General features: G+C 33.2%; 3 protein-coding genes across 5 annotated transcripts in view; 2 read left to right on the forward strand and 1 right to left on the reverse strand.

Moving 5' to 3' along the window:
- The window catches only part of LOC138708966 (oxaloacetate tautomerase fahd2, mitochondrial-like), an 81163-nt gene extending 66593 nt beyond the window's left edge, over nucleotides 1-14570 (forward strand). Inside the window, exons 4-5 of the mRNA XM_069839373.1 lie at nucleotides 1880-1967; nucleotides 5534-14570. Coding sequence (XP_069695474.1) covers nucleotides 1880-1967; nucleotides 5534-5596 — 151 coding nt within the window. The 3' untranslated portion in view covers nucleotides 5597-14570. The remainder of the gene's footprint in view (nucleotides 1-1879; nucleotides 1968-5533) is intronic.
- The window catches only part of LOC138708965 (uncharacterized), a 267711-nt gene that overhangs the window by 177643 nt on the left and 62744 nt on the right, over nucleotides 1-27324 (reverse strand). The gene's annotated exons all lie outside the window — the stretch shown is intronic.
- The window catches only part of Mitofilin (inner membrane mitochondrial protein mitofilin), a 51068-nt gene continuing 42306 nt past the window's right edge, over nucleotides 18563-27324 (forward strand). The window contains exons 1-4 of the mRNA XM_069839368.1: nucleotides 18563-18699; nucleotides 19732-19814; nucleotides 23150-23350; nucleotides 24599-24699. Of these exons, the coding sequence (XP_069695469.1) occupies nucleotides 18655-18699; nucleotides 19732-19814; nucleotides 23150-23350; nucleotides 24599-24699 (430 nt within the window). The 5' untranslated portion in view covers nucleotides 18563-18654. The remainder of the gene's footprint in view (nucleotides 18700-19731; nucleotides 19815-23149; nucleotides 23351-24598; nucleotides 24700-27324) is intronic.

The raw sequence follows: 27324 nt of genomic DNA on the forward strand, positions 1-27324 counted from the left end.
CCACTGACGTGATTGGCGCTTGGTCTCTGGGGTGTTGTGAGACACCCAGGTCTCATCACCAGTCACAATTTGATCAAGAAAGGCGTCTCCATCTGTGTGATATCGCATCAAGAATGTCAATGCTGGGCCATTCTCTGAGTTTTGTGTTGGTCACTCAGTTGCCGTGGAAACCATCGTGCACAGATTTTATGGTAGCCAAGATGTTGCGACACAATTTCACCAAGCAAAGAACGAGAAATGTCAGGAAAGGCAATATGAGATTCGTCGAGTGATGTGCGCCTGTCTTGCAAGATTCTGTCGTTCACTTTAGTCTTCAGATCTTCTGTGATGAGTGATGGGCGTCCGGGTCGAGTTTCATCGTGGACATTTGTTCGCCCATTGTTGAACATTTCGCACCATTTTCTCACATTTCTTTCATTCATTACAGTATCACCATACACTTCTTTCAATTGCCGGTAAATTTCTGCAGGTTTCAAATGTCGGGCATTTAAAAATCGAATCACACTCCTCAACTCATAGTCGGCGGGATTATCAATCACGTTGTTCATTTTGAAGTAACACAAAATGCACAATGGCGACTTGTTGCAACCAGTACTCACAACATTATGAGAACACATGTTAAGGAAGTCAGTTGACCTTCAAACAAGGAAGGGGAGTCAGCTGCGCGGCGGGTATGTGCGAACGGTCGTTATTTCCTGGATCCCCCTCGTTAAAAAACATGATATGCAGCATTACAAGGTTTGGACAATACAACATGAACCTTGAACTTAGAAACAAAAATTTCAATGGTAAATTATACTGACAGAGATAACACAGCCGCACTTTATGAAATTATCATGAATTATTTTACATCTTGATTACACAACTTTTAACACTGTATCACTTCGGAATATGTATGATAAGTCTTTCTTGTGTTAAATTTTAACGTACCTTGTTAACATGTTTCGACCTATTTTGGATGGAGCACAGAATGCACCCACACAGGAAACAAGAGGCGCCAACACCAACAACGACCAGTTCTGAAGATGACCCAAAATAGGTCGAAACATGTTCACAAGGTACTTTAAAATTTAACACAAGAAAGATTTATCATACATATTCCGAAATGAATTATTTATTATTGATCAAGTGTTCAATACAAATATTTGCAAAATTTCTTTACAGAAAATGCTTTTATTTATTGGTTTGAAGGCAATGTTCTTCAGGATGTTAGATATGCCAACTCTCTGCTACAAGTCGTAATTTTTCTCCTTCTACCGTGTTAGCAGGAGACTTTAATGTTGAGTGGGTGATTGGAAAATTAATGTTAAATTCTGGTCTGTGCATAGATTATCATGAGGCTCCTGTACTCGTCGAGTCCCTGGGCAACTGCCCACTGTGCCCATGCTTTAAGATAGCACTGGTTGTAAGCTTTTCTTCAGCTTTTGGTATTCTAGAAAGTGATGTTTGTCCATTCTTGATTCTTGTTGATTGCATAGAATGCATTCTTCTGATAGATCCCAATTCGGTTCAGGTGTGCTGCTAGGCAGATGTCCAGTGTGAAGTCGGAATGTAGCTACAGTTTCCTTCTGAGGTTTTACAGAGTACTTCTTCCAGAATTCATCGCTGTTTTCCTTCTGATCGTTGAGAAAGTTTTCCATATGTTTCCAGAGAAGGAATGTATCGGAAAATTTCTTTCCTCCTTTGAAAGGACAAGAACATGGACAGGGAGATAAATCAATATGGAGAGAAGTTCAATATAAACCTCTTTCCCTCAATAAGACATCATTGTTTTTCCTCCCCATTTAATTCAATCATACTTGTAAGATAGTTAAACCACCTTGTTCTGTTAAAATATGTGTTTCGTGTGTCATAATTTTGTTATATTTTTTCTTTAAAGTTGCTGCACTTTACTGCCAGGAGATGTGATATTAACGGGAACACCAGCAGGTGTTGGAGTTTTCCGCAATCCTCAGGAATTTCTCAAGGTACCGTATTCTAAATAATGTTCATTACACATACACTGTGAAATACTTGTGGGAGTTTGAACTGTATACCTGTAGGCCTACTGTATTTTCCAAGATAAACAAAAATTTTGTTTATTTCTGTACAGTTACTTTGCACAAAGAAGTAGGTAATGTTTTATCAGCTCGCATACGTCATCTGTTGACGATGATCTTGCTGAAATTTATATTTTTCTTTGGTAATCGAAAGTTCATGTTAATAATTTCACTGATTAACTTTACAACTTCTTTACTGTGTTAACTTTTTAGGAAATTACCTGGCTGACTAGTTTCGAAGTGATGTTCTTCATTTGGACAATGAAGAGTTTCAAAATGATATTCTTCATTTGGACAATGAAGAGTTTCGAAATGATATTCTTCATTTGGACAATGAAGAGTTTCGAAGTGATATTCTTCATTCGGACAATGAAGAGTTTCGAAGTGATATTCTTCATTTGGACAATGAAGAGTTTCGAAGTGATATTCTACACTTGGACAGCGAAGAATATCACTTCGAAACTAGTCAGCCAAGTAACACAGTAAAGAAGTTGTAAAGTTAATCAGTGATTATATAAGTATTATAAGTGTATATTATAGAACAGTGAAGAATAATGTCAGTTAGACCTTCCTGGATTCTGCTATTATGATGATGTCAAAACAGTTCTGAGGTGAAATCCTATGGAGGGCGAAATCGTTACCCTGAATGATAAGCTACTAGATGACTATGGCAATTAGCAGAATTGAATTTAATATGAACCAGAAATGGCTAATAATGTTTGCCTGAAGACATGTTACTCAGGAACATGGTTTGTCCAAGTGCCATATCAATGGCGTGATATCCTTTGCTATATTTCCTTTATGAATTAAATAATGATTTTAATTATTCTCAAAGTTAATCTTTCTGTGAGATTAAACAATATCGATTACTAATGTTGCTTATAACGTAGATGGGAGGATAATATTAAAATGGATTTGAGGGAGGTGGGATATGATGATAGAGGCTGGATTAATCTTGCACAGGATAGGGACCGATGGCGGGCTTATGTGAGGGCGGCAATGAACATTTGGGTTCCTTAAAAGCCATTTGTAAGTAAGTAAGTAAATGTTGTTTATAACCAGAAAACATTAAGTCAAACATATTACGTCTGCGAAAAAGATGTATATAATGTACGTCATAATTTCTGTGTATACACTTATTGGAAAATTAAATACAGATAAAGAGAAACAATGTATTAAAAATATTATTTTTAGGATTCAGTTTTGTCAAGAACTTTCGAACGCCTTTTTCTCAGAAGTAATATTTTTGACTGAGAATATGTTTTGCTTGTAAACCGACGTTATCATACTATTTTTAGAGCCACCAATGTAACCCACTGAGCAGAGACATTTGTCTGTTGAAATTAAATTATGTTTTATTTAATGACGCTCACAACTGCCGAGGTTATATCAGCGTTGCCGGTGTTCCAGAATTTTGTCCTGCAGGAGTTCTTTTACATGTCAGTAAATCTACTGCACACTTAAATGCCATCAACCTGGGCTGGGATCGAACCCGCAACCTTGGGCATAGAAGGCCAGCATTGTATCGATTACACCACCCAGGCTGGCTTGTCTGTTGCTCCAAGTTGTGCTCGGGCAAGGGTTTCGTTCCCGTTTGGGATGATTACCTGATTGGATTTTTTCCGAGGTTTTTTCTAACCTTAAGGCGAATTTCAGATTACCTACAGCGAATCCTCAGTCTCATTTCGCCAAGTACCATCTCGCTGTTACCAAATTCATTGATGCTAAATAACCTACTAGTTGATACATGGCATCGTTTAAAAGCAACTAAAAAATAAAATACCGTACTATTTTTAATCTGTGAATTATTATTTCATTCATTCATTCATTCATTCATTCATTCATTCTCTGTTTAATGGTCACTTTCCTTGCCATTGAATCTAAGGTTTGCTGATTCAGGCATAGCTTAGTATAATGCATATGCATTTTTAAGAATGATAAAGTCCACTGCTGTGGAATAACGGTTAGCCTGCCTGACCTTGAAACGAGCGGGCCTGGGTTCAAATCCTGGTTGGGACAAGTTACCTGGTTGAGGATTTTTCTGGTGTTTTTTCTCAACCTATTAAGAGAAAAGGTGAAACGAGCGTTGAGCGGATTCTGCCGATTTTGGAATAGACACCGACGTACTTGAACTGCCAACATAGAAAACAAAAAATCACACTCAATCGCTTTCACCTTCATCTTGACGGGATAATAAAAGCCTAAACTAACCTAACCTAACCTAAGTGCGTCGGTGTCTATTCCAAAATCGGTGGAATCCGCTCAACGCTCGTTTAACCAGAGAAAATACTAACTTTTGGCGCTGAACCCTGGACTCATCTCACTGGCATTACCATCTTCATATCACTCAGACGCAAGATAACTAACTAGAGCAGTTGATAAAGCGTCGTAAAATAACCAACTAAGGAAAAAAAAGAATGATAAAAACCATTAGTATACCTTTATTTAGAAGAGTTGTAAAGTCTGGGATATCTGTAATACATTACGGAATTATACGACATGTAGAAACACTATGTCTTCAGAAAGAATTGTCAGTGATCATTTCGCTACGAAATATTCTGCTTGACGTAAATACACTTATATGTTTATAGACCTAAGAGACTTCAGTGGTCTTAAAAGCTCAAAACAGGGTACCGTAGTAGAACTCGGGTTCTAGTATTGTTGCGAAATTTCTGAAAATTCGTTAAAACTTGCAAAAGGGACCGAATTTAAAATAAAAAAAAAAGTTGATCTCACGCATATGTAAAATCAATAGGTTGACGAATGTTGAAATCTACTTTTCCAAGAAAACACAACATTCTAAATTGAGAAAATCAATGTAGCAATATAATACAGTAACAACTTTGGACAAACATCCATGTAGATATCCACTAAAGAAAACAAATAACGCTATCTAGACTAAAGACTAGACACAAGATATGGCGCCTGCAAGGGCACTTCAATGGGCTGGTGTCCATATGACTGTTATCCCATATGTCGCTCCTTCATTTAACCTTTCGATATTGTATAATTCTCAGTAGTTTTACTTTTTTAGTAAAGGGGCACTTTAATTGATTTGTTCTGACAGTTTCTGAAAGGAAAGAAAATAAAAATAATCTTTTATCCTGCATAATTTTACAGTATTTAATCCTTAAATTCTTCAACAAATGTTTATTCTGATTCATACCTTTGTGTTAAAATTAAAAAAATCCAAAAATGACCCACTCTCACTAATACACGATCCTGTTTAATATGCTATTTTTATGTGGTCCCTTGAAGAGTGTCTTACCGAGGTTCCACTGTACTTTATTTCGAGTCTAGACATTTCACGAAATCATTGACATTTCCTTAAATCCCCTGTCATTTTTTTTTCTTTTCATTAATATCCTCATCCTGTTCTTGCATGTAAAAGGGTACCTATTAAATCTGATAATTTTGTGAGGTCTCTCCATAGATACTGGTGTATTTTGCTTCTCCTTCATGTTGTGTAACTTTTTTTGTTTTTTGTATTTCAGCCTGGAGATGTTATCGAGAGTGAAATAGAAGGCATTGGTAAATTGACAAACACAATTGTATGAGGGATCAAGTTTGTGATTTAAAAATTAACATCTTCAAGAAACCAAACAAAAAGAACTGATGTCAGGATTTAACTACATGTGGAATTGGAAAGAAAGCGAACTGCTTTAGCAGCTGCTGTTGCTTTATTATCTGGTATACATTTTTCTTACAGCTGGTCTTTGTGGACCTAGGTATTATAGAGATTCAGCTTTGTATGTGCAGTTTTATTCAGGGATTTTTTAACTTAAGATAATATATAAAAAAGCCTCTGTTTATTTGGATTACTGAATATAAAGTTGTTAAGAAAAGTTTAACTGACAAATGGATGTGAATCAGGGAAATAAATATAGGTACATAAAAAAATAAAATAAATAAAAAATAAAAAACCCCAAGAATTCTACAATATCAGACTGGATGTACTTCTATAGGAAGTCCAATTTAAACAAAACTGTCCCATACCTCAATAATATATTACCCAGTGGCGTGTGATGCAATTTCATGTAAGGGAAGCAAATCAAATTTTTATGTCTAGTACAAAACTGATAGCAGCCAACTCACCTAAATATATTTGAAGACCAAAGGAATTCTCGTCTCAGAAGCAAAATCATCGATGACCTGGCATAGAATCCTCATTACTGTGAATGGTTTCCAGTAATTTCTTTATGGAATATGAATAAGGAATCACCTCGACCAGGACAGGTGCTCAGAGAAAGAATTTTGTGACATTTTAAGATTAGAGAATTCATAGTTCTCACGATTAAAATATAATTTCTGCAATAAATTTCTTCTTTTTCGCTTTATAAACAGGAGAAGCAATGCTTCCTTTGCTTTCCAGGTATGGCATGCTACTATTATTACTGCATAACAGAATAAAACCCATAAGGAGTTATTTAAAAACATCACATTGTGAAAAGATATATCTTTGTTTTATTAATGAATTGGTATTTGTTTTATTTATGAACAGAATAATTTGAATTGGTCATATATATTTTTTTATATTTTATCCAGACACATTATTTTTCAGAAAAATGCAGGAAACTATTTTCCAGCAAATCTAATGTCCAATTGATTTTTTTTTCCCCCCATTAATAATGTATCTTACCAGACACCTGCATTAAAATATCTCCTGTTCGTTTTAGAATCATGATTCTAAATGTTCAGAGTAAGTACGGGTATTTAAACTTAGACAAATACGGGCCATTTATAGATGAATTTTTGTGCTGTTGAAAGTAAATATTTAGACTACCGGTATATAATGAGTTTTCGTAATATTCTCTGCTCCTTTTTCCAGCTTATGAAATCAATTATGATTCAGTAATTAATTCAGCACTTCACCATAGCAATTTAAATGCTCATACTGGGTGTTCATTTCAAAGTGTGTCATGACGTCACTGTTGTGAGTCAGCGATTTGAGGTGAGTTTCAGCTTTTATGTCAGAGAAGTTGCCTATTATTCAAGGCGTTCAATCTGAACTTGAGAACGTGTACGGTATAACTTGAACATCGTAGCAACAGATGGCGGTCTGTATGGTCTGTGTGCTACCATAACCTCTTTCGAACTGTGTTTTGCGCCGGAAAATCGTACGCAGGTTATTTGTTACCATCGGTAACAGCAACATTCCACAACACAAATCAAATGCTCCGTGTCCATGTTGACTGTCGAAGTTAATGTCAACAAATACGTAAGAATCGTCTTAACCCTCTCCCCATAAAGAAAAATAAAACTCACCTCAGTACGTGTTTCCAAACAGTTCACATTCCTGCCACTACCAGCATTACCGTACGTATCGGTAAGTACCCTTCAGAATGAACGCCATACTTGCCAGGCAACTTCTCTGGCACATACGTAATACGCCTTTGCAGAAGTGTAGGAAGATTGAATTCTCCAGGCTCATCAGCTAGCCACATGACGGCACAAGGCGAGCCATGACACACTTTGAACTGAACACGCAGTATAAGGTATACAATACAGTACATGACCACTTTCTAATGTCTTCCAGTTTGTTTTCATTGATCCTGATTTAGCTGTCATATGTTGAACGATGGGGAGGAGTGATACTGTCAATTCCTGGTGAACTTAAGTCAAATGTATGTTTCACAAGTTCATCTGTATTCTTGGAAGTGTAGGGTGAGGCATATTAACCTTTACCATTTTAATGAGTTATAACTCCTTAACAAAAGCGGCAAATTCTGAACAATATAGTAATTGTGGCAGAATAAGACTTACCTCCCTCCATATCATAGCAAATGTTTAAAATGTTCTCCCATTGCACCATATTCTATGATTAGTTTTAGTATTCATTGTTGGGTTTGGATGACATCTCATGGTGCTGGGATGCGGTATATCAAGACCTTCTGAGTCTTTGGTTGATTCCAGCCCTTGACCTAAATTGTCCTGAAGGACAGTTAATTCACTTCTCATCCAGTTCGTACATCAATGATGGTTCAGCAGTGGTTTGATCGGCAGCAAAGATGTTTGGATCAGATAAGGGAGGACTTAAATGCAAGAGGAATGGAATGGACAACAGTGATGTGTAGAGCTAGGGTTTTTATATAATATCAAGTTGTGAAATATATAAATACAGTGAAACCCCAATAGTACATGCCCATTTGTTATGCTACCTGCATTATATGCCCTTTTTGTCTGGTTCCTTGACATCCCTATATAAAACCATGTAAAATCCACCGCTTAATATGCTCACCATCCTGTTTAATACACTCTTTCATCTGCTGAAAATTCTAAAATATCGTACTTTAAAGGATATTGAGAAAATTTTCCTGGACTTCTACATTTACCACTAGCACCCGCATATTCCAGGATATGTAGGAGTCTTTGTTTGGTGAATACAATAGAATGGAATGCGACCCTTGAGTACCTGCAAGACTACTGTATTCAGAGCCTGTCCTTTTTGCTGACAGTTTTAAATCAGTGAAGACTTGATGAAGAGGAAGTGTAAGCAGTAGACATTCCAAATCCTTCTCATAACGAAGCCCTTGCCACAGTATCTGTGATTCGTAGATACGTTAATGTTTCTAGTAGTCAAATTACTGATGTCACTTCCGATTTCAATCGTGTGGAAAATGCATTTTATTCATAGTACTGGATCAAGTGTAAGAAAGAAAACTATTTTTTACTGTTTTAATAATGAGGCACTTTAATTGATAAGACAGTGTATTTGTTCTGACATTTTCTGAATAACCTTTTATCCTGCATAATTACAGTAGGCCTATTTAAATTTCTTCAGCAAATGTTTATGCTGAGTCTTACCTTCGTGTTAAAATTTAAAAAATCCAAAAAATGACCTACCCTCGCTAATACACGGTCCCGTTTAATACGCTATTTTTATGAGGTCCCTTGAAGAGCATCTTACCGAGGTTTCACTGTATTTATGTAACAAAAATGGCAAAATATGTATTGAAATATGTAATATCGAAAACAGACAGGTTAGTTTGGTATTGAAGCATTACTACATGGCATACATCGTCTTTTTTCAATTATTTTGCTTGCAAAAATGATTAAATCGAGTTATAGCGTGCCTAAAAAATGTGAAATTATTTTTCTCACATTATTTTGTTGCACAGTAGAGTAAGAAGTATTTTTCGAGATTCTCAGGGGGTCATTGAATGTCATTGATCGGATAGTATCCATTTATAAGCTGATAATGACCTCTCTACGTCGCAAGGTATTGCTGGAGCAAATTTCAAGAGAGGAAACTTTCCAGGAATGATGTCCACAGGAGAACCTTCTTCTCCATTCAGGATCTTGCAGACTGCTATGAAAGTTGAGAAATTGTTATATCCAATGTTAACGTTTACTGTTTTGAAAATTACAGCCATTTCATTGTCATAAATAATTTGTTTTAATATGTTATGTTTTTAGAGTCGCCTTTTTATGAGACACTTTATTTCTATGTTGACTGCAAAAACCATGGGGATGATGGGGAATTAGTGAAACAATGTCAGGGGAAATGGTAATACTCGTGAAAACCTGCTCTGTATTATTTTTATTTATCGGTATTTGGTCTGGATCTCCAGTGTAGAAAACTGACACTCTAGGTATTAGGGTAATGGTATCCATCTGTGTGATATACAAGTACATGTATCTTTAGGAAACAAATTTTATCCGTAAACTGGTGTAAGAAAGACTGTTTCTGGTCCTAAACTAGTCATGATATTTCGTTATATTGGCTAAAAGCTAGCATGAGAATATTTCAAGTTCAAATTTTACAAAGTAATAGTGCTTCTTACCTTGTTATTTTTTTATGAATGTTACGTTTTCGCAAGAAGCGATATTTGGATATATTCCTATTTTTATCTTCTATTGTATGACACATTTCATATTTATATAATATAATATCAACTGATTGTTACATGACCTTTGCTTTTTATGATTTAATTACACTATACATTATGGCCTTTGCTGTTATCGACCTTGGGAATGTTAAGTCCCAATCATGACTTCATTTAAGTTATATCATGATCTACTATATGGACTGTCCGAAATAATTTTATATATTGGCGTCATGTACTTAAACTTTCTATTTGCAGATAATACCAGTAGTTGAAACAGGTTATTATAAAAAATTGATGTTCATATTAAATTATCTGTGTTTGCTACTGGACACATCTGAGCGTGAAAGATATTTGAAACAAAAATGTCAAAGTATGATTTATTGTAGAAAAGAAATAAAGTTAGATATTCTTTGTTCTGTCGTAGTCCAGCGAAGAAATATAAACTAGAGGTGGGGTGTGACAGCATTTTGCCATTGCAGCTCCAAACTGTGACAACTCTGGAAAAATCGCCTTGACAGATAATAGCAATTTTGTCACTGTGATATTTGTATTCAGATGATTCTTGGCAATTGTGGGGCTCCGTTTCGTGGCTGTAGAATTCAAAGTCGTTTAGAACTAGAGTCCCTCGATAATTGAATGTAAGAGTTGAGAAGCGCATACTCCTTCGGATTGGTTGAATACAACCACGACTTTCATTAACATACAATTAATAATGTATGTACTCAAATAAAGATAAACTGGATCGATGCAATAATAAATCCCTCATTATCTGTAATATCTAGACTCTAGAGTTCCTTCATAATGAGAGTTGAGTTGTTACATGGCCTTTGATCCCATCAAAAATTAAAATATGTAATAATTTGATAGCACTGAAAATGGAAAAAAGAAAAAAAAAAAATCTCCTATGAAAAGTAAAGCCATAGGCCTGCATATTGTATACAGATATTAATCAAGTTTGATACATAATTTTATAATATATTATATTATTTCATAATATAATTTATTATACAGTATATAATACATAAAAATTATTACTGTATTACAGCAGGTTTGTCACTGAGGAATAAGAAAAACCTGTTAACTTGTATTTACTAGAAGCAAAGCTGTTGTAAGTTCTTACTGGATTATGAAATAAGGTGGGTGATGTTTGGATTCTGTGTCTTAACTTTACATTCAATTATTATCGAGGAACTCTATCTAGAACTCATTATCACTGCCATTGCCATCTATTTGTCTGAACAAACCACGAGGAATACTGATGTTTCTCATCACGAGCCAAGCTGACATGTTTGTTTATCGTTCTTGTGCGAATTGAATTGATATATCAGTGCCATCAGTAAACAAGAATGGTAAAGAATGGACACTGAGCGAATTTCCCTAGTCTGTTTTTCTGCGCGCATGCACACCTTTAGTGTATAATTCCACTTTCAAACACTAGAAGGCCCTAAAGCATTGAGTTACATGTTTTGCTCTTGCAACTTTGATATTTTTGAAGCACCTTTGTGAGTACCTTTAGGGCTATACTGTTTACTACAGAAACAGCCATGTATTTACAAAATATGGCTACTTCGGGACTTTCGATATTGCAAATTTATGAAACAATTGCTACTCTATTACATAAAACTAGATTTCAATGGTCACCGCTAGGAACACTGATTTACAGCATTGTTGCCATTACTTATCGAATACTTTAGTGTATGACTATTGTTTCAGTTCCTCTATCTTTGTTTTTTGGTGTAATTAACCCTGTCATAAATGTTTCATGAAAATATTGGACACTTTTATCACAGTCACGAAGCTCAATACGTAGGGAATATGCATGTATAGATAGTTGCTAACCAACTAGGATCGCTACTATCGCCTCATCACAGACAATGCGAAATAGTACCAGCACAGTCTATTGTTACTAGTACCCTCACAACTCGAGCTTCGTGACTGTATATACTAGACTGTGCTTTTACTATCACTTTTCTTTTTTTTTTTTGTGAGAAAAGAAGTTATTGAAAAATGTATTAAGTAAGATTGAAACAAGGGAGTTAACAAAAGAACACTATTGCCTTTAAACAATGTTATTCATGCCAATTTATTTACGTCACTTGACAACTTTGCACTTATCTTTTTTTTTCATTTTCATTTATTGTATTCCATAGATCTTATATTAGCACTAAAGCTTTGAGGTTTGGAAGAACTCCATTTTTTTCTATTTGGTGTCATACATAGTCATGGTTGCTGATTTCAGAATCAAACATTTGCAAATATTTATACAAATCAAAACAGTGATTTCAATATTAATTCATGAAGCAAACACAAGTTACAGAAATTATTGATTTTTACATTATATTTATGAAATAAAAGTTTGATTAAAATATGGGACTTTTGCACATCCTGACAAAAATTATGGGACCCTGGACACCTGGGTCGAAAAAAGAAAGGTTTTTTACAGGACACATGGTAAGCTTAGGTGTGGTGCAAGATTAATTACAAAATAGTGTGATTTTTATACATATTGTTCCAGTAGATTATGTAGCACACATTCTTAGGAAGAAAATAAAAATGAACAACAGTGTTCACACATTACTTTGCGGAGAATATATTGGTGTGTGAATGATAAACCTCTTTTTATGTCAAAATAATATACCGATTCTGCAATATCAGAGTACTGAAGGGGTAATAATGAGATAGCCTAAAGCTACACTTCTAACAAAAATGGTTTTTTGTGCGAGTTCATTTCTTACATATATGAGAAAGCTACTATTAAAATATAAAAGTTACCCAACGAATGATGTAAGTATATGTCGAAGAAATTATGATACCACAACTAATTGCATTGGATTCTAAACCTTTAATATGCTCTCCTGTAAAATTTTGTCTGTGTGGCTTAGGACTATATCATTCTCATGTCTTCAATTAGTGAATTCTTGTTTTATTAGGATTTATAAGTCGTATATCGTTTATTTTTGTCGATCATAAGACTAGCCTGAATGGACTCTTAATAATAACTGTAAATCAAGAATTTGTTATTGTTTATAATTTTCTTATCAATAACAAAACTAGAATGATAAGCTACAATCACTTGCACTTTTGTTGACATCAGCCTTCATTTACAAGTTACGGAACTTGTAAATAATAAGCAACTCTTCAACTAATAATAATAATAGAGTAGATGTGGCTAAACTACAGTACAAAAAACGGCCTCTCTCTCTCTTTTTCTGTCACATGCATACGTTTTTGCCTGAAAATATGTTAAAAAAAATACACATTTATGTGAGAGATATTTAACCTTAATTTTTGGTGGAAGGAATATGTGAATGAAGAGAATTTAATGACCTTGTATGGGAATGTTTCAAAAAGAATTTAACGAGATTAAAAAAGATCCTTTTCGAAAATTAAGGTGGTTTTTATAAAATGATGTAGGAAAATTGTGATTGTTTTCCTTAAAGAACTCGTGTCTCAGCTATTTACAGTGTTTATTGCAAGTTCGTATGTACTGTATAAGAGAAATAATGGAAAATGATTATTTAATATAACTGATATTTCATATTAGTTCCAAATATGCAAACAGTGATGTAAGCTACTTCTCTTGAAAAGTAAAACATCGTAAACTGGAAAATATGTTGAAGTGTAAATAAATATAACATATTGTCATGCTTTAATTGAATAACTTCAATTTCAGTATGATTCTGATTTCTCAAACTGTTTAAAGCTCAGAATATAGCTTAGAACCATGCTCAGGATTTTCTACTTTCTAACACATTGGTACTATAATTTAGTAGCAGTTTACTCATTATCAGTAGAAACTTTATTGCATATTTGAACATTCATTATTTCGTTGTTACTTCCCATAATTTTTGTTTCTTCCATAGTCTACGACTATTATGGATTTTTTATTATCAGTTTTGCATTTACACTGGTTATTGAGTTTACAGGTGCTCAAAAAGAAATTCTTTGAGGTTACACTTTGAAAGAGATATGGTTTTCATAATTGTATCCATATATTCTATTATTTTGGTAAAATGTATGTTCACTTTCATTTATTGTAGTTTGGTAGAGCCAAACTAGTCATATATGCAACATAAAATTCATAAAAAAAAATGTTAATTTTAGTGAATAGAAAAGAAGCCTTATTGTGGAACATATATTTGTGAAATTGAAAATATAATATGCTTTATATTAAGAGATATAATTACTTTAGTTTTACTCTATTTCCAGTCGCATACTAAAATTCCCCTCCCTCTTTTCTTTTCTGTTCAACTTTTAAATTAATCTTAGAACATGTTATAGGAGATAATGTATTGGGCATGTTATACTCCACAATGCTGTGTTAAACTCTGAACTAAGTCACATGAAAAGCATTATAGAGGTTATTGGTGTGGTGAAATATCAAAGTTTCACTTGGAGGAGAAATTTCTACACACAAATGGCATCCAGAAAACCATTTTTTTCAGCCTCAGGAATGCTAAAAATGATATTTTCGTGAAAATCTATATTTTTGTTGCAGCATTACAGTACTTTCTTCATCTTAATATAAATTAGAAAATGAAAAAGGTGGGAATGTACTCATTAATTCACATATTACAATGGTTTTAAATCAATTTTATTTATTTCTTTCATTTCACAGTAATACCCATACACAGTGACATGAAATTCAAAATACTTCAACAGAAAACTACAAACAGCATCAAAATTGATTCACATGAACAGTTCTGGTTCAAAATGGTGGTGCTGGCCATGGTTTCCTTCTTGTTGCATGATATTCTTCCCTTGTGTGATAAGGTTCATATGGATCGTCTACATAATATCTTCGTCTCTTCCAGTATTTGGTAACCATTTTGTCAAGTAATGTACACTGAGTTGCATTACAGAAGACATGTTGTCTGTAACGATATTTTTGATCTGGAGATTTCCTCCACAAATGTTTGAACCTCCCAGCACGAGTACGAATCCAACCTCCCCTATAAATAAAATTGCAGTACATACAGTATTATACATCTGAAGAAAGTAATCTTACACACGAAATGATTTTTTTTTTGTTATGAGTTAAATCTTGTAGAATTCAACTTAATGGCGTTGCTGTATACTTTCGGAAAATGAATAAAAATATTTATATAGCCTAGGCCTATGGATAAGCTTATAACCAATTACTGAAGTCAAATACAGTGAAACCTCTCCTTACGGACACCCCTAAGATATGGACACTCTTCATATACGGACAGATTTTTATGTCCCAACTGAAATAATATAGAAATAATGATAATTTTAACTCTCGTTTACGGACACTCTCAGACACGGACGCGGACAGCTGTTTCACAGTCCTAAAGCTTGCTTTACCTCCTGACTGCAGACAGAACTTGGCTTTCAAGACCTAATATGTTACAAAAATGGAAAATTTAGTTTTGAGAACTGTACAGAAATTCCTTAACATGAAAGAAGATAATAAATAAGGATCTCGTAGGCTACCAATTCTTTTCATCTGGAAGCGGGTGGGTAAACAAAGTCATAAAATTTAACCTGTATGATGGGTCCAGGTTTCTGCAATCGTGAAATTGTATTCGATACATGATAGGGTTGTTCTCTTCCCTACAATCAGCTCTTCAGTTTCGAGAGACGAGCATGACACCTGAACGTAAAGATTAATTGAAAAGTATAAATTACAGTACTGCATAACTGTAGACCTAGAATAAAATTGCATGGCACAGTACTGTATTTTCCTTTTTTGGTCTTATCTCTACTGTAGTTCAAAGTTGCAAAGAATTTACTGTAGTACAGTATACTGTATTTAGAATTAAACTACAATAATACATTTCATTTAAAGCTTGAAGGGATACATAATGCATATTATAAATTTACTGTTAGATTGAGGAGCCTCCCTCCCAATAAAGGACACCTCCCAGAAGCGGACAGATTGTTACGTCCCTTCGATGTCCATAAATGAGAGGTTTCATTGTACCGTATTATCTCGAAAACCCTGCGCACGTTTTTTCCGAAATATAAAAGTAAAAAATAGAGTTGTGCGGCTTATTTGAAATGCAGTTGGCAACATTGCTCAATTTTCCTCCTGCGTAACTCCTAAGGTGGTAGGGCATGTCATTATCTTCCTGTACGAGTATTTCAATTGTTAAATAGTACTTGGATTAGCAGTGCATTATCAGAATCAAGTTCAAGCGTGATAAGTGTAGGCCTATAGCCTGTGCATCTTATATTTTCAATTCTGAAAATGAGTACCACTAAAAGTATGAGATTGTGATCCTTTACTTGCAGCAAAAAAATAAATAAATAAATAAATAAATAAATAAAATTAACTGAACTATATTTGTTTTTAATTTATCGCGACTTTTTTTTTTTTTTTCTTTTTGCCTTTCAAAGTGGGGTGCGCAGCTTATTCGAGGGCGTGGGATATTCGAGAAAATACGTAATAGGAACAATGATATTCATTACATACTGAACAACTGAATTATGCCTAACAACATTTTCATTTTGAAGACCTGCAATGCACTATCTGCAGAAGACACTGTAGCCCAGAAGTATTGGAGAGCACGAATGCTAATGGCTTCATTGCTAGATGCAAGGCATCGAAACAACAATAACATTTTGATGGAGAAATCATTGCAATAAGTGAAAGTCTCAGGAATCTTCTATGCCACATCAATAAATTTAAAAATGCAATTATATTGTCAGATTCCAAAGCAGCTATTCTATCAATAGCCTCTAGACACACACCTTCATCTCAAACAGCAGAAATAACTAAAATGCTTTCTCAATTAATAACATTCAATAAAAGAATTGTATTCCAATGGATACCATCCCATTGTGGAATCCTGGGAAACGAGAATGCGGATGCTTTAGCAAAGAAGGGCAGCACTGCTACTTACAGACCTGTTACTAAATCTATGTATTACTCTGTGAAAAGATTTATTAAATCTACATACACAGACTTCAACAAACAAAATTTGATAACATAATTTCAAAGGAAAAAATGGAACACTCTACATCATAATCCACAGTTAATTCCCGACTTACCACGCAAATCATCTGTAGCTGCATTTAGATTGGCAACAGGCCATGATTGTTTGGCCAAGCACCTGCATAGAATTGGAATATATCAGTCCCCTAACTGCCCATTGTGCAATTCAAATCAAGAAATGGATTTGGAACACCTCAAAATCTGTGCTTCAGTGGCTAACCATGACAGTGAAAAATATTGGAGTGCAAGAGGTCAAATGACTTTATTGTCAAACGCCTGGCATTAGAAAACAACATTTTCATTCTATATAGGCCTAGTAGCCATGTACTGAGGTTCCCTATCACCATGGCATGGTGAGTCCTCAGGTTGCAGATAGATGGCCTCCAGATATGGAGGATAGCTACGAATATTTTGAATAAGAAGTCGCAGACAGCCAATAAGGGATGATTCTGCAGCTCGGTGGTTGGGCAAAGGGCTAACAACCCATCACCATAAAAAAAAGAGATTGTTACGAAACCCCAATATAAGCTCGGAATGAGACTGATTCTTTGCGCGATCACAGCAAAAGAATAAGGTTAATCTTGCTCAGGATAGGAACTGATGGCAGGCTTATGTGAGGGTGGCAATGAACCTCTGGGTTCTCTAAAAGCCAAGTAATAGGCCTATTATATATACAGCAAAATTTTATACAACATACCAAGCCAGCCGATAAAAACGCTTTATTGCTGCCTTTACAGTTTTCCTTTTCCCTTTCCTTATAGAGACTTTCGTGACGGTCCTAATCGGTGGTTGCAGTAGACTCAAAATCTTTGGTTGTATGATACCATCTCTGGAAATGTAAAAATTTAGTTTAGGTTCTACATCACATAAGTACAAGGGATAATAGTACATGAAGGCTGTAATAATCATTACAATCTAATGTCATACCTCCAAAATTGTGTTCTAGTTATTGGTGCTTGTATTATGTTATAGTTTACTAGACTTGACTGTAATGGCTGTAATGTTGACCTCAATGAGACATAAGTTCTCAGATGTGAAGTTGCAATAGAAGGTAAATCTACTGCAGTTATTCTTCTTCCTGCCTGACCAACTGTCCTGGCAACTGGAAAATCAAGAAACAGGATTTGTGCAGACATTTTTTTATGGTGCATATATATTATAACACCAAGGTAATGAGCGTGATCTACTATGCAAATTTATTTAAACATACAGATATACCGGTGCCTACATGAAAAGTGTGGTATGGCGAGGTTAATGGTCCTGTGTGTTTTTTTTTAATATCAAATGGATAGTTGGATGATAGTTTCATCATGTAAAATCTTTGGACAATTAACAGCATTCGATACGATAAAATTGTGTGAATAATGATATCTTATCATGGGAAAATGGCTAAAGTCTATTAATTTAATTATTGCGTGTGCCTGCAATATAATATTGACTATCACATAAGTAAGAATAAATCTACTATAGATATTCTGAATGAAAATATTAAAAATTACTTTCGAATGGTACAATATTTTAACATACTAGTGATCGGCACTAGAATTAGTCGTTTTTAACCTAAAACATTAATACTTCACAAATAATTTTTCAAGTTCATGCTCATATGCACGTTGTGTATCATATAATTTACTTAGTATTACAAGAACAACTAACTACGTCTAGGTTATTAAGTGATATTAAATGAAAATATAAACAAACCTCCGAAAATCATTCGCAACATCTTTACTGTTTATTATACTTCGCGGGCCGCCATATTGAACGTGACACATTTGTTTATGTCCCGACGTTCCTTGTTGGTTGGCTGCCGGTCAGGCGCCTGGAAATGTTCCGAATTGGTGTAAAATTTCCGTACCATGGGTTACCACGGGTATGTATTGTATTTTAAAAGAATATTTTATAATCTGAAAGATAGACGTGTTATTAATTTTAATATAACGTTTACCTACACTCTTCCCAATCAATAACCTGACCATGTCGGTTGCTACCATGGAAATATGACTATCGGTCATTTAGGCCACTTTCTTAAGCCACTATTATAAGAATTATATTCGTCTATTCTGTGTCAAATTGAGATTTTATACATTGTAATATTGTACTATTTAGTACATTTTTATCTATCGAATTTACTTCTTTTATTTCATTAATTCTAGGCTATTATATAGGCGACAACTTTCCTATTCCTACCTATTCTTCTCTATTGAATTAACTCATTAACATGATTTTAGTTTCTGTTAATAGTTAAAAGCTTAATTGTGTGAAACTTTCGGTACACCAACCAAATGTTAAGGTGGCTACGAGTATGAATATGCTAGACACTTCCCAAATATAAAAATGACATCATCAATCCATACATATTTACTAGGTGTGTATTATAAGCAGTCCTACGAATGCATCTGTAAGCCTAGTCTGTTCCAGAGTGACCTCTGTTCATGTAAACACTCTGCAAATAAAACATTACTGCTTACAAGATTAAATTTTGCACTGCGCTACAAAAAAATATGGGCCAATGTTACGTTAGAAATGGGTTCTATTTAAGCGTTTATTTTGTTGTAATGTTTATTTTTTTAAACTTCTCACACCTTGTGGTTGAAAATTTGTTGAAACCGATCGTAGTTGTCTAATGTAAATTTTGTGTGTTTGTAGTGTTATGCATTTGCAATTGCATATTTTTATATTCGTTGAGCTGTTTTAGGTGATAAGATAATGATTTCTCGGGTGTCATTAAGAAGTGTAAAATAACCAAAAATCTATAAATGTACCTAATACGTTTGAAGTGACTGGTATAAATTAAATATTGGCAGTGGTGTGTATTCTACTTAGGCTATTGACAGTATTACCTGTAGGCCTATGTAAAAGGTTTGCGCTATGTACCGAATGTGAGCTATGATTATATTTTCAGATATCACGACACAACCCACCGACATTGTATTTTGTACCTCGCAATTATGCAGAAAGACATGCCGAACCAACCAAGAGTAAAGGGTAAGTATCAATTTAGAATCACATTATTGTTTACCAGTAGAGATTTTGGTGAATGTAGAGTATCCATCGCCCACTGAACGAATATTTCACTTTTATCACTGCCAATGTTGCGCTATAGTGTTATATGCAAGGTAGGCTATAACAAAAACCTAAACTAACCAAACCTAACCTGTTAAAGAAGCAACAAGTTATACTAAATATGTGTAAAATTGGCCTATGTCTCTATAGTGGGTGGGACATAAGTAACATTGACTGCCTTACTTCATCTCTCCAAAAAATTGTAAACTCTTGACTTGTTCCACACCTTAAAGCTTCAATGCTAATGTAAGATCTATGGAAAACAATAAATGAAATTAAAAAAAAATGAGTTAATCGATTACCTGAATTTTGTAATCTAAATTGTTGTTGGAAACAACTTATTTTTCCATTATATAATATCTTTGAAAAATATTGGAGTGCAAGAGGTCAAATGACTTCATTGTCAAACGCCTGGCATTAGAAAACAACAATAACATTTTTCCATGATAAAGATATAATAAGAAATGGATTGAACATCTGAATAAAAAAAGTATTCCTTATGCATACAATGAAACCCTTGTTTTAAATTTGCTCATACAAGTTGTTATTTGAGAAATTACATCAGTGCTGACACTTTATCGCTGTTTAAACAATAATTTAACATAACATGTTACACAGTGCAATATTTTTATCTTTTGTTTATCAATATGCACCAGCTTTCCCGTTTTTCTATATATTTCAAATTTCCTTGCAGATATTCAGTACTGGCAGTTTATTACTTTTGTAGTTTCTGATAATGCTCCTTATTGTATTGATGTGCCTTTAATTCAGGCATGGCAAGGTCACTGCCACAAGTGAGGCACTGTGGCATCAGTAACACTGCACTGAATATGACTAGGTTATGCTGTGTGTTGTGTGGAGAGTACACGGCTGTTCTGAATTCCTCTTTTTACTTCTTCATTTCTATATTGATGAAATCATGTCAGATACGAAAATGCTTAGACTGTTTTTCAAATTAATATAACTTAAATTCGTCCCATGTTGGTTTTTTAATAGTTTCATAACAGAAAATGTCAATCTGTGAATGGATGGTATCTAGAAGCTATTACTTACTGTTTCACAGTTAACCCTTAATACAGTTTCAGGTGAACATTCGTTCATGGCCTAAAATTAAATAATAGTACATTATGCAACGTATGAAAATTATGAAACTCGCTTGCACTCATTTCATAAACATCCTCACGTCTTAATTACTAACATTATAGGCAAGTTTCATACGACTTTTTATGCTCGACCATATTTCTAACTTGAAATTATTCATAAGTATTCATGTTATTGTTGCGTGAGTGCAATAGTGTACCTCATAAATTGTGAGATGTGCGCAGACGTGAAAGTATTGATTTTTTCCGGGAAATGAATGTCGACGACCTTGATATAATCTAGAGAGTAAGATAAAAATTAATCTTGATATAACCTTGAAATTGAATTCGACATTGAAAAACGAGATGACAAATTGAATTTATTTGAATATTATTTACAATTAACGCTAATTATTATAGTAACAGAACATAACCTTCTGCGACAGTATTGGATTTCCAGCATTCGTGACGTTTCCCTAGTTGTCTTTCGATTGCATATCCGAGAATAATCGAAAACCTGAACTTTAATGAATAGGTGTACTTTAATGACATGCATTAAAGGACTGCTCCCGGGTGTATAATTACTACATTTTGGCATGGTCAAGCATAAATAATTTTATCATAACTAATAGACAGTCGAATATATATCAGTATTAGTAACTATATCAATTTTCTTTGCAACTGTGGTAGTTAATAAATGTTAAATATCCAAAGTTGTTAAAAACGAAACATGAAGATTTTTAGGAGTTGTATAATATTATAATTAAATATTAGGCCTACTTACTGAGAAAGCTCTTCCCTCAAACGCATTAACAAATCAGTGCTTTCATCCCCTACCACATGTTTTTAATCATATTTATATATTAGATCGCAGTCAGGGCTAGGATTTATATGTGAATACATATTTTTTTTGACCCATTGCCATGAAAATTTTGTAATATATATACAGATTATGATATTTGAAATTGCTGCATATAAAACAGATTTTATTCTCCATATTTAGGCCATATTAATGGGTGCAGTGAGTGGTTTACATATTTGAGGAAAACCCACTTATCTCTACAAAGTCAACATTTTCTTTCCATATTTTATGGGTTCGAAATTCTTGTTGCATAATATTTAAAATTCACTTTACTAGAATCAGAATTTGAAATATTGTGGTTTTTTCATGTGGCTTTATTTTAATTACTCCACAGAAAGTACCCCAATAATTTTAATGTCAAACTTAGTAATTTTAAATTTATTTTCTATGGCTCGTATTTATGTAATAAACTGTTAAAAATACAGATTTCATGAGCATTGTTTAAGTCAATTTTTATAAAATTCGTAGTCCATAATTGATAATGTTCAGTCCATATGTACATATTTAGCCATTTTAGTGCCTATGGATCCTAGGCTTCGTTATGATGATTCTTTATAGTATATTTATTTACTTGTAGTATTTGATTATACAGCAAAAACTTCATTTATGTACCAAAATTCTCACATAAAACAGCTTTTCCCAGTTGGGATCAAAATATTTCATAGTGCTTCGTCCACAAACCATTGCTGTAGAAGTACAAATACTGAACTCGGAGAAGTTACTTCAGTTTCAGACCAAGGGGTGTGCTGATGGGGTAGTAGTGAGCCATAGTAGCATGAGGCATGCCACAGCTACCAGTAGGTAGGCCTAACTTTGACATCCCTGATTTAATTCATTCCTTCTACATTGGTTTGGTTACTTGGATATTGATATTGTTATTACGAGAAGAAATTGAGTTTATTTTAATTAAGAGTGTGTGAAAGATCCAAAGTTCGGTCACAAATTTTGTTTTTCTAACAAGTTATGGGATGTCTCTTCTTCTTTCAGCCTTTCATACTTCATGTCCTTCTTCCTCTTCTCCTTTTCTTCACTGCCTTTTCATTTATTGTGTGACATAGATCAGGGGCGTATTTTGCGGGCTACCGGGGGTAGCCCAAGGAAATTACAAAAGAAAAAGTTTATAATATAACATAATGTAATAATTTTGTATTATTAGTTTTACCATAGTAATTAAAATTAAAGTAATTGTTAGATATATTTTGTGTAATAATAGGGTCAGCGGTAGCCCAAACCCTTTAACCAATATACGCCACTGACATAGATATACGTTTTATTATATGATCTGTTAATGTAATCCATTGTTTCCTTTTTGTTAGTGGAACAGGGTTTAAATACACTGTTGGTACATTGACTGTAGCGACTGTTGCTACATTTGCCTATGCTGCTTACGACAAAGATTTTAGAAGATGGCTGGGTAACAATGTGCCTTACTCAGATGACTTCCTTAAGATCGTGTTACAAGAAGAGGGAACGTTCCTTGAACAACTTCAGTCAGTGTACGAAAATGTAAAATCGTCGTAAGTATAATGCTCATCATACTTACATTATCTGTCATATTACTGATTTGTCTTAGTTATACTTACTTACTTATGGCTTTTAAGGAACCCGGAGGTTCATTGCTGCCCTCACATAACCCGCCATCGGTCCCTATCCTGAGGAAGATTAATCCAGTCTCTATCATCATATCCCACCTCTCTCAAATCCATTGTAATATTATCCTCCCATCTACGTCTCGGCCTCCCCAAAGGTCTTATTCCCTCTGGCCTCCCAACTAACACTCTATTTGCATTTCTGGATTCGCACATACGTGCTACATGTCCTACCCATCTCAAACGTCTGGATTTAATGTTCCTCATTATGTCAGGTGAAGAATACAATGCGTGCAGTTCTGCGTTGTGTAACTTTCTCCATTCTCCTGTAACTTCATCCCTTTTAGCCCCAAATATTTTCCTAAGAACCTTATTCTCAAACACTTTTAATCTCTGTTCCTCTCTCAAAGTGAGAGTCCAAATTTCACAACCATACAGAACAACCGGTAGTATAATTGTTTTATAAATTCTAACTTTCAGATTTTTTGACAGCAGACTAGATGACAAAAGCTTCTCAACCGAATAATAGCAGGCATTTCCCACATTTATTCTGCGTTTAATTTCCTCCCGAGTATCATTTATATTTGTTACTGTTGCTCCAAGGTATTTGAATTTTTCCACCTCTTCGAAGGATAAGTCTCCAATTTTTATAGTTCCATTTTGTACTGATTTGTCTGATCTACAAAATTATTTTGTACAGTATTTCAAATTAAGAAAACATGATGTGTTTGGGGAATATGATTGTTATGATGAAGTGATACTTTTAATGTGTGTCACTTTTGCAATTATATACAATATTTTATTCAAACGTCATAACATTAATAGTCTATATGGTTAATTTAGGTGGTTTTGGTTTGATATATTTAACTTACCCTTGTTTATGAAATTTGTGATAAACAAAATTTCTGATGCTGGTACTGTAATTTTCTTTGTCAATATTTCGTTATTTTTCCATTTATATTTACAATTTTGCATGTTTTTAGCAGTCGTCATAGGAGAACCACCAATATGTATTAGGTAGACTTGTATGTGACTAGCTCCTCATATTCTACTGAAATTAGAGGTAGAAAAGAAAAAGAGAGAAAGAATTCTTGTTATAATTACTGTTTGTGTCATATTGTATATTTCTTATTTAAGCTAATCATTAAAGCTACATTCATCATTTTCTTTTTTCAGAATCTACACTAGTCTTTTCGGAAAAACGGAAGAGACGAAGGAAGGAAAGGTGCCTGTTAAAATTGAAATAACAGAAGAAGCGCCAAAGAAGGAATATAAACGTAAATGATTTTGTCTTGGTTTTTCTTGTGCACAATGGGCCATTTTGTACCTAAGTGCTATACTAGTAACACAGTCTAGTATATACACTATCGGTCAGAAGTTTTCGATCACCTATCACAACTATGGATTTGTGGTTAAAACAGGAATTTCAATTTCATAACATAATGCTAGAGAAAGAAAATATTTATTTTGTTGGTCTATTTAGTTTTTCCGATGTGTTTGTATATTGAAATAAAGTATATAGTTGTTTTCATAGCTGATCGAAAACTTTTGACCAGTAGTGCACAGTCATGAAGCTCGATACATAAGGAATATGCATCCATTGACAGTTGTACTTGCTAGTAGCTAGCCACTAAGATCACTACTATCGCTTCATCACAGACCTTTACCCTAGCAGATGACAAAATATGTAATACTTTTGTTGTCTCGTGTTCTTTTGGAAAAATTGACACCTTCCTTCCATTATTGTAATATTAAATATAGCCTATAGGTTTATTTATTATTTTCATGAAGTATATTAAATTCAACCATAAACTCGAAGATACAAGAAATAGTAATAATATTGTTTATGGGTGTTCATGCAAAACGAACTGAAATTTAATATAGCCTTGAATGAGTGGAGCGATAATGAACTAGGAAACTAATAAAATATTAATTTGCAGTTACCATTACAACAACAAAATAATAATTATTTATTTATCTACTTACTTATATTTAATGTGCTGTACAACAGCCAGTGGCCAATTACAGTTCAGCACAAAGACAGTAAAACAAAAACGTTAGCAATGATATAAATTACAATAAAAGTACAATGGAATAATAATAATAATAATAATAATAATAATAATAATAATAATAATAATCTATATTTATATATATACATAAAATTTGAACTGATAATGGAAATTATGGGAAAACGGCTGAACGGATTTTAATGAATAACCTGTCATTTTGAAGCTTGGCATCCAAGACAATAATAATAATAATAATAATAATAATAATAATAATAATTATATTTATATATATACATAAAATTTGAACTGATAATGGAAATTATGGAAAAACGGCTGAACGGATTTTAATGAATAAACCTGTCATTTTGAAGCTTGGCATCCAAGACAATAATAATAATAATAATAATAATAATAATAATAATAATAATAATAATAATAATAATAATCTATATTTATATATATACATAAAATTTGAACTGATAATGGAAATTATGGGAAAACGGCTGAACGGATTTTAATGAATAACCTGTCATTTTGAAGCTTGGCATCCAAGACAATAATAATAATAATAATAATAATAATAATAATCTATATTTATATATATACATAAAATTTGAACTGATAATGGAAATTATGGGAAAACGGCTGAACGGATTTTAATGAATAACCTGTCATTTTGAAGCTTGGCATCCAAGACAATAATAATAATAATAATAATAATAATAATCTATATTTATATATATACATAAAATTTGAACTGATAATGGAAATTATGGGAAAACGGCTGAACGGATTTTAATGAATAACCTGTCATTTTGAAGCTTGGCATCCAAGACAATAATAATAATAATAATAATAATAATAATCTATATTCATATATATACATAAAATTTGAACTGATAATGGAAATTATGGGAAAATGGCTGAACGGATTTTAATGAATAACCTGTCATTTTGAAGCTTGGCATCCAAGACAATAATAATAATAATAATAATAATAATAATAATAATCTATATTTATATATATACATAAAATTTGAACTGATAATGGAAATTATGGGAAAACGGCTGAACGGATTTTAATGAATAACCTGTCATTTTGAAGCTTGGCATCCAAGACAATAATAATAATAATAATAATAATAATAATAATAATAATTATATTTATATATATACATAAAATTTGAACTGATAATGGAAATTATGGGAAAACGGCTGAACGGATTTTAATGAATAAACCTGTCATTTTGAAGCTTGGCATCCAAGACAATAATAATAATAATAATAATAATAATAATAATAATCTATATTTATATATATACATAAAATTTGAACTGATAATGGAAATTATGGGAAAACGGCTGAACGGATTTTAATGAATAACCTGTCATTTTGAAGCTTGGCATCCAAGACAATAATAATAATAATAATAATAATAATAATAATAATAATAATAATAATAATCTATATTCATATATATACATAAAATTTGAACTGATAATGGAAATTATGGGAAAATGGCTGAACGGATTTTAATGAATAACCTGTCATTTTGAAGCTTGGCATCCAAGACAATAATAATAATAATAATAATAATAATAATCTATATTTATATATATACATAAAATTTGAACTGATAATGGAATTTATGGGAAAACGGCTGAACGGATTTTAATGAATAACCTGTCATTTTGAAGCTTGGCATCCAAGACAATAATAATAATAATAATAATAATAATAATAATAATAATAATAATAATAATAATAATAATCTATATTTATATATATACATAAAATTTGAACTGATAATGGAAATTATGGGAAAACGGCTGAACGGATTTTAATGAATAACCTGTCATTTTGAAGCTTGGCATCCAAGACAATAATAAT

This window comes from Periplaneta americana, chromosome 11 (genome assembly GCF_040183065.1).
Source record: "Periplaneta americana isolate PAMFEO1 chromosome 11, P.americana_PAMFEO1_priV1, whole genome shotgun sequence".
NCBI lineage: Eukaryota > Metazoa > Arthropoda > Insecta > Blattodea > Blattidae > Periplaneta > Periplaneta americana.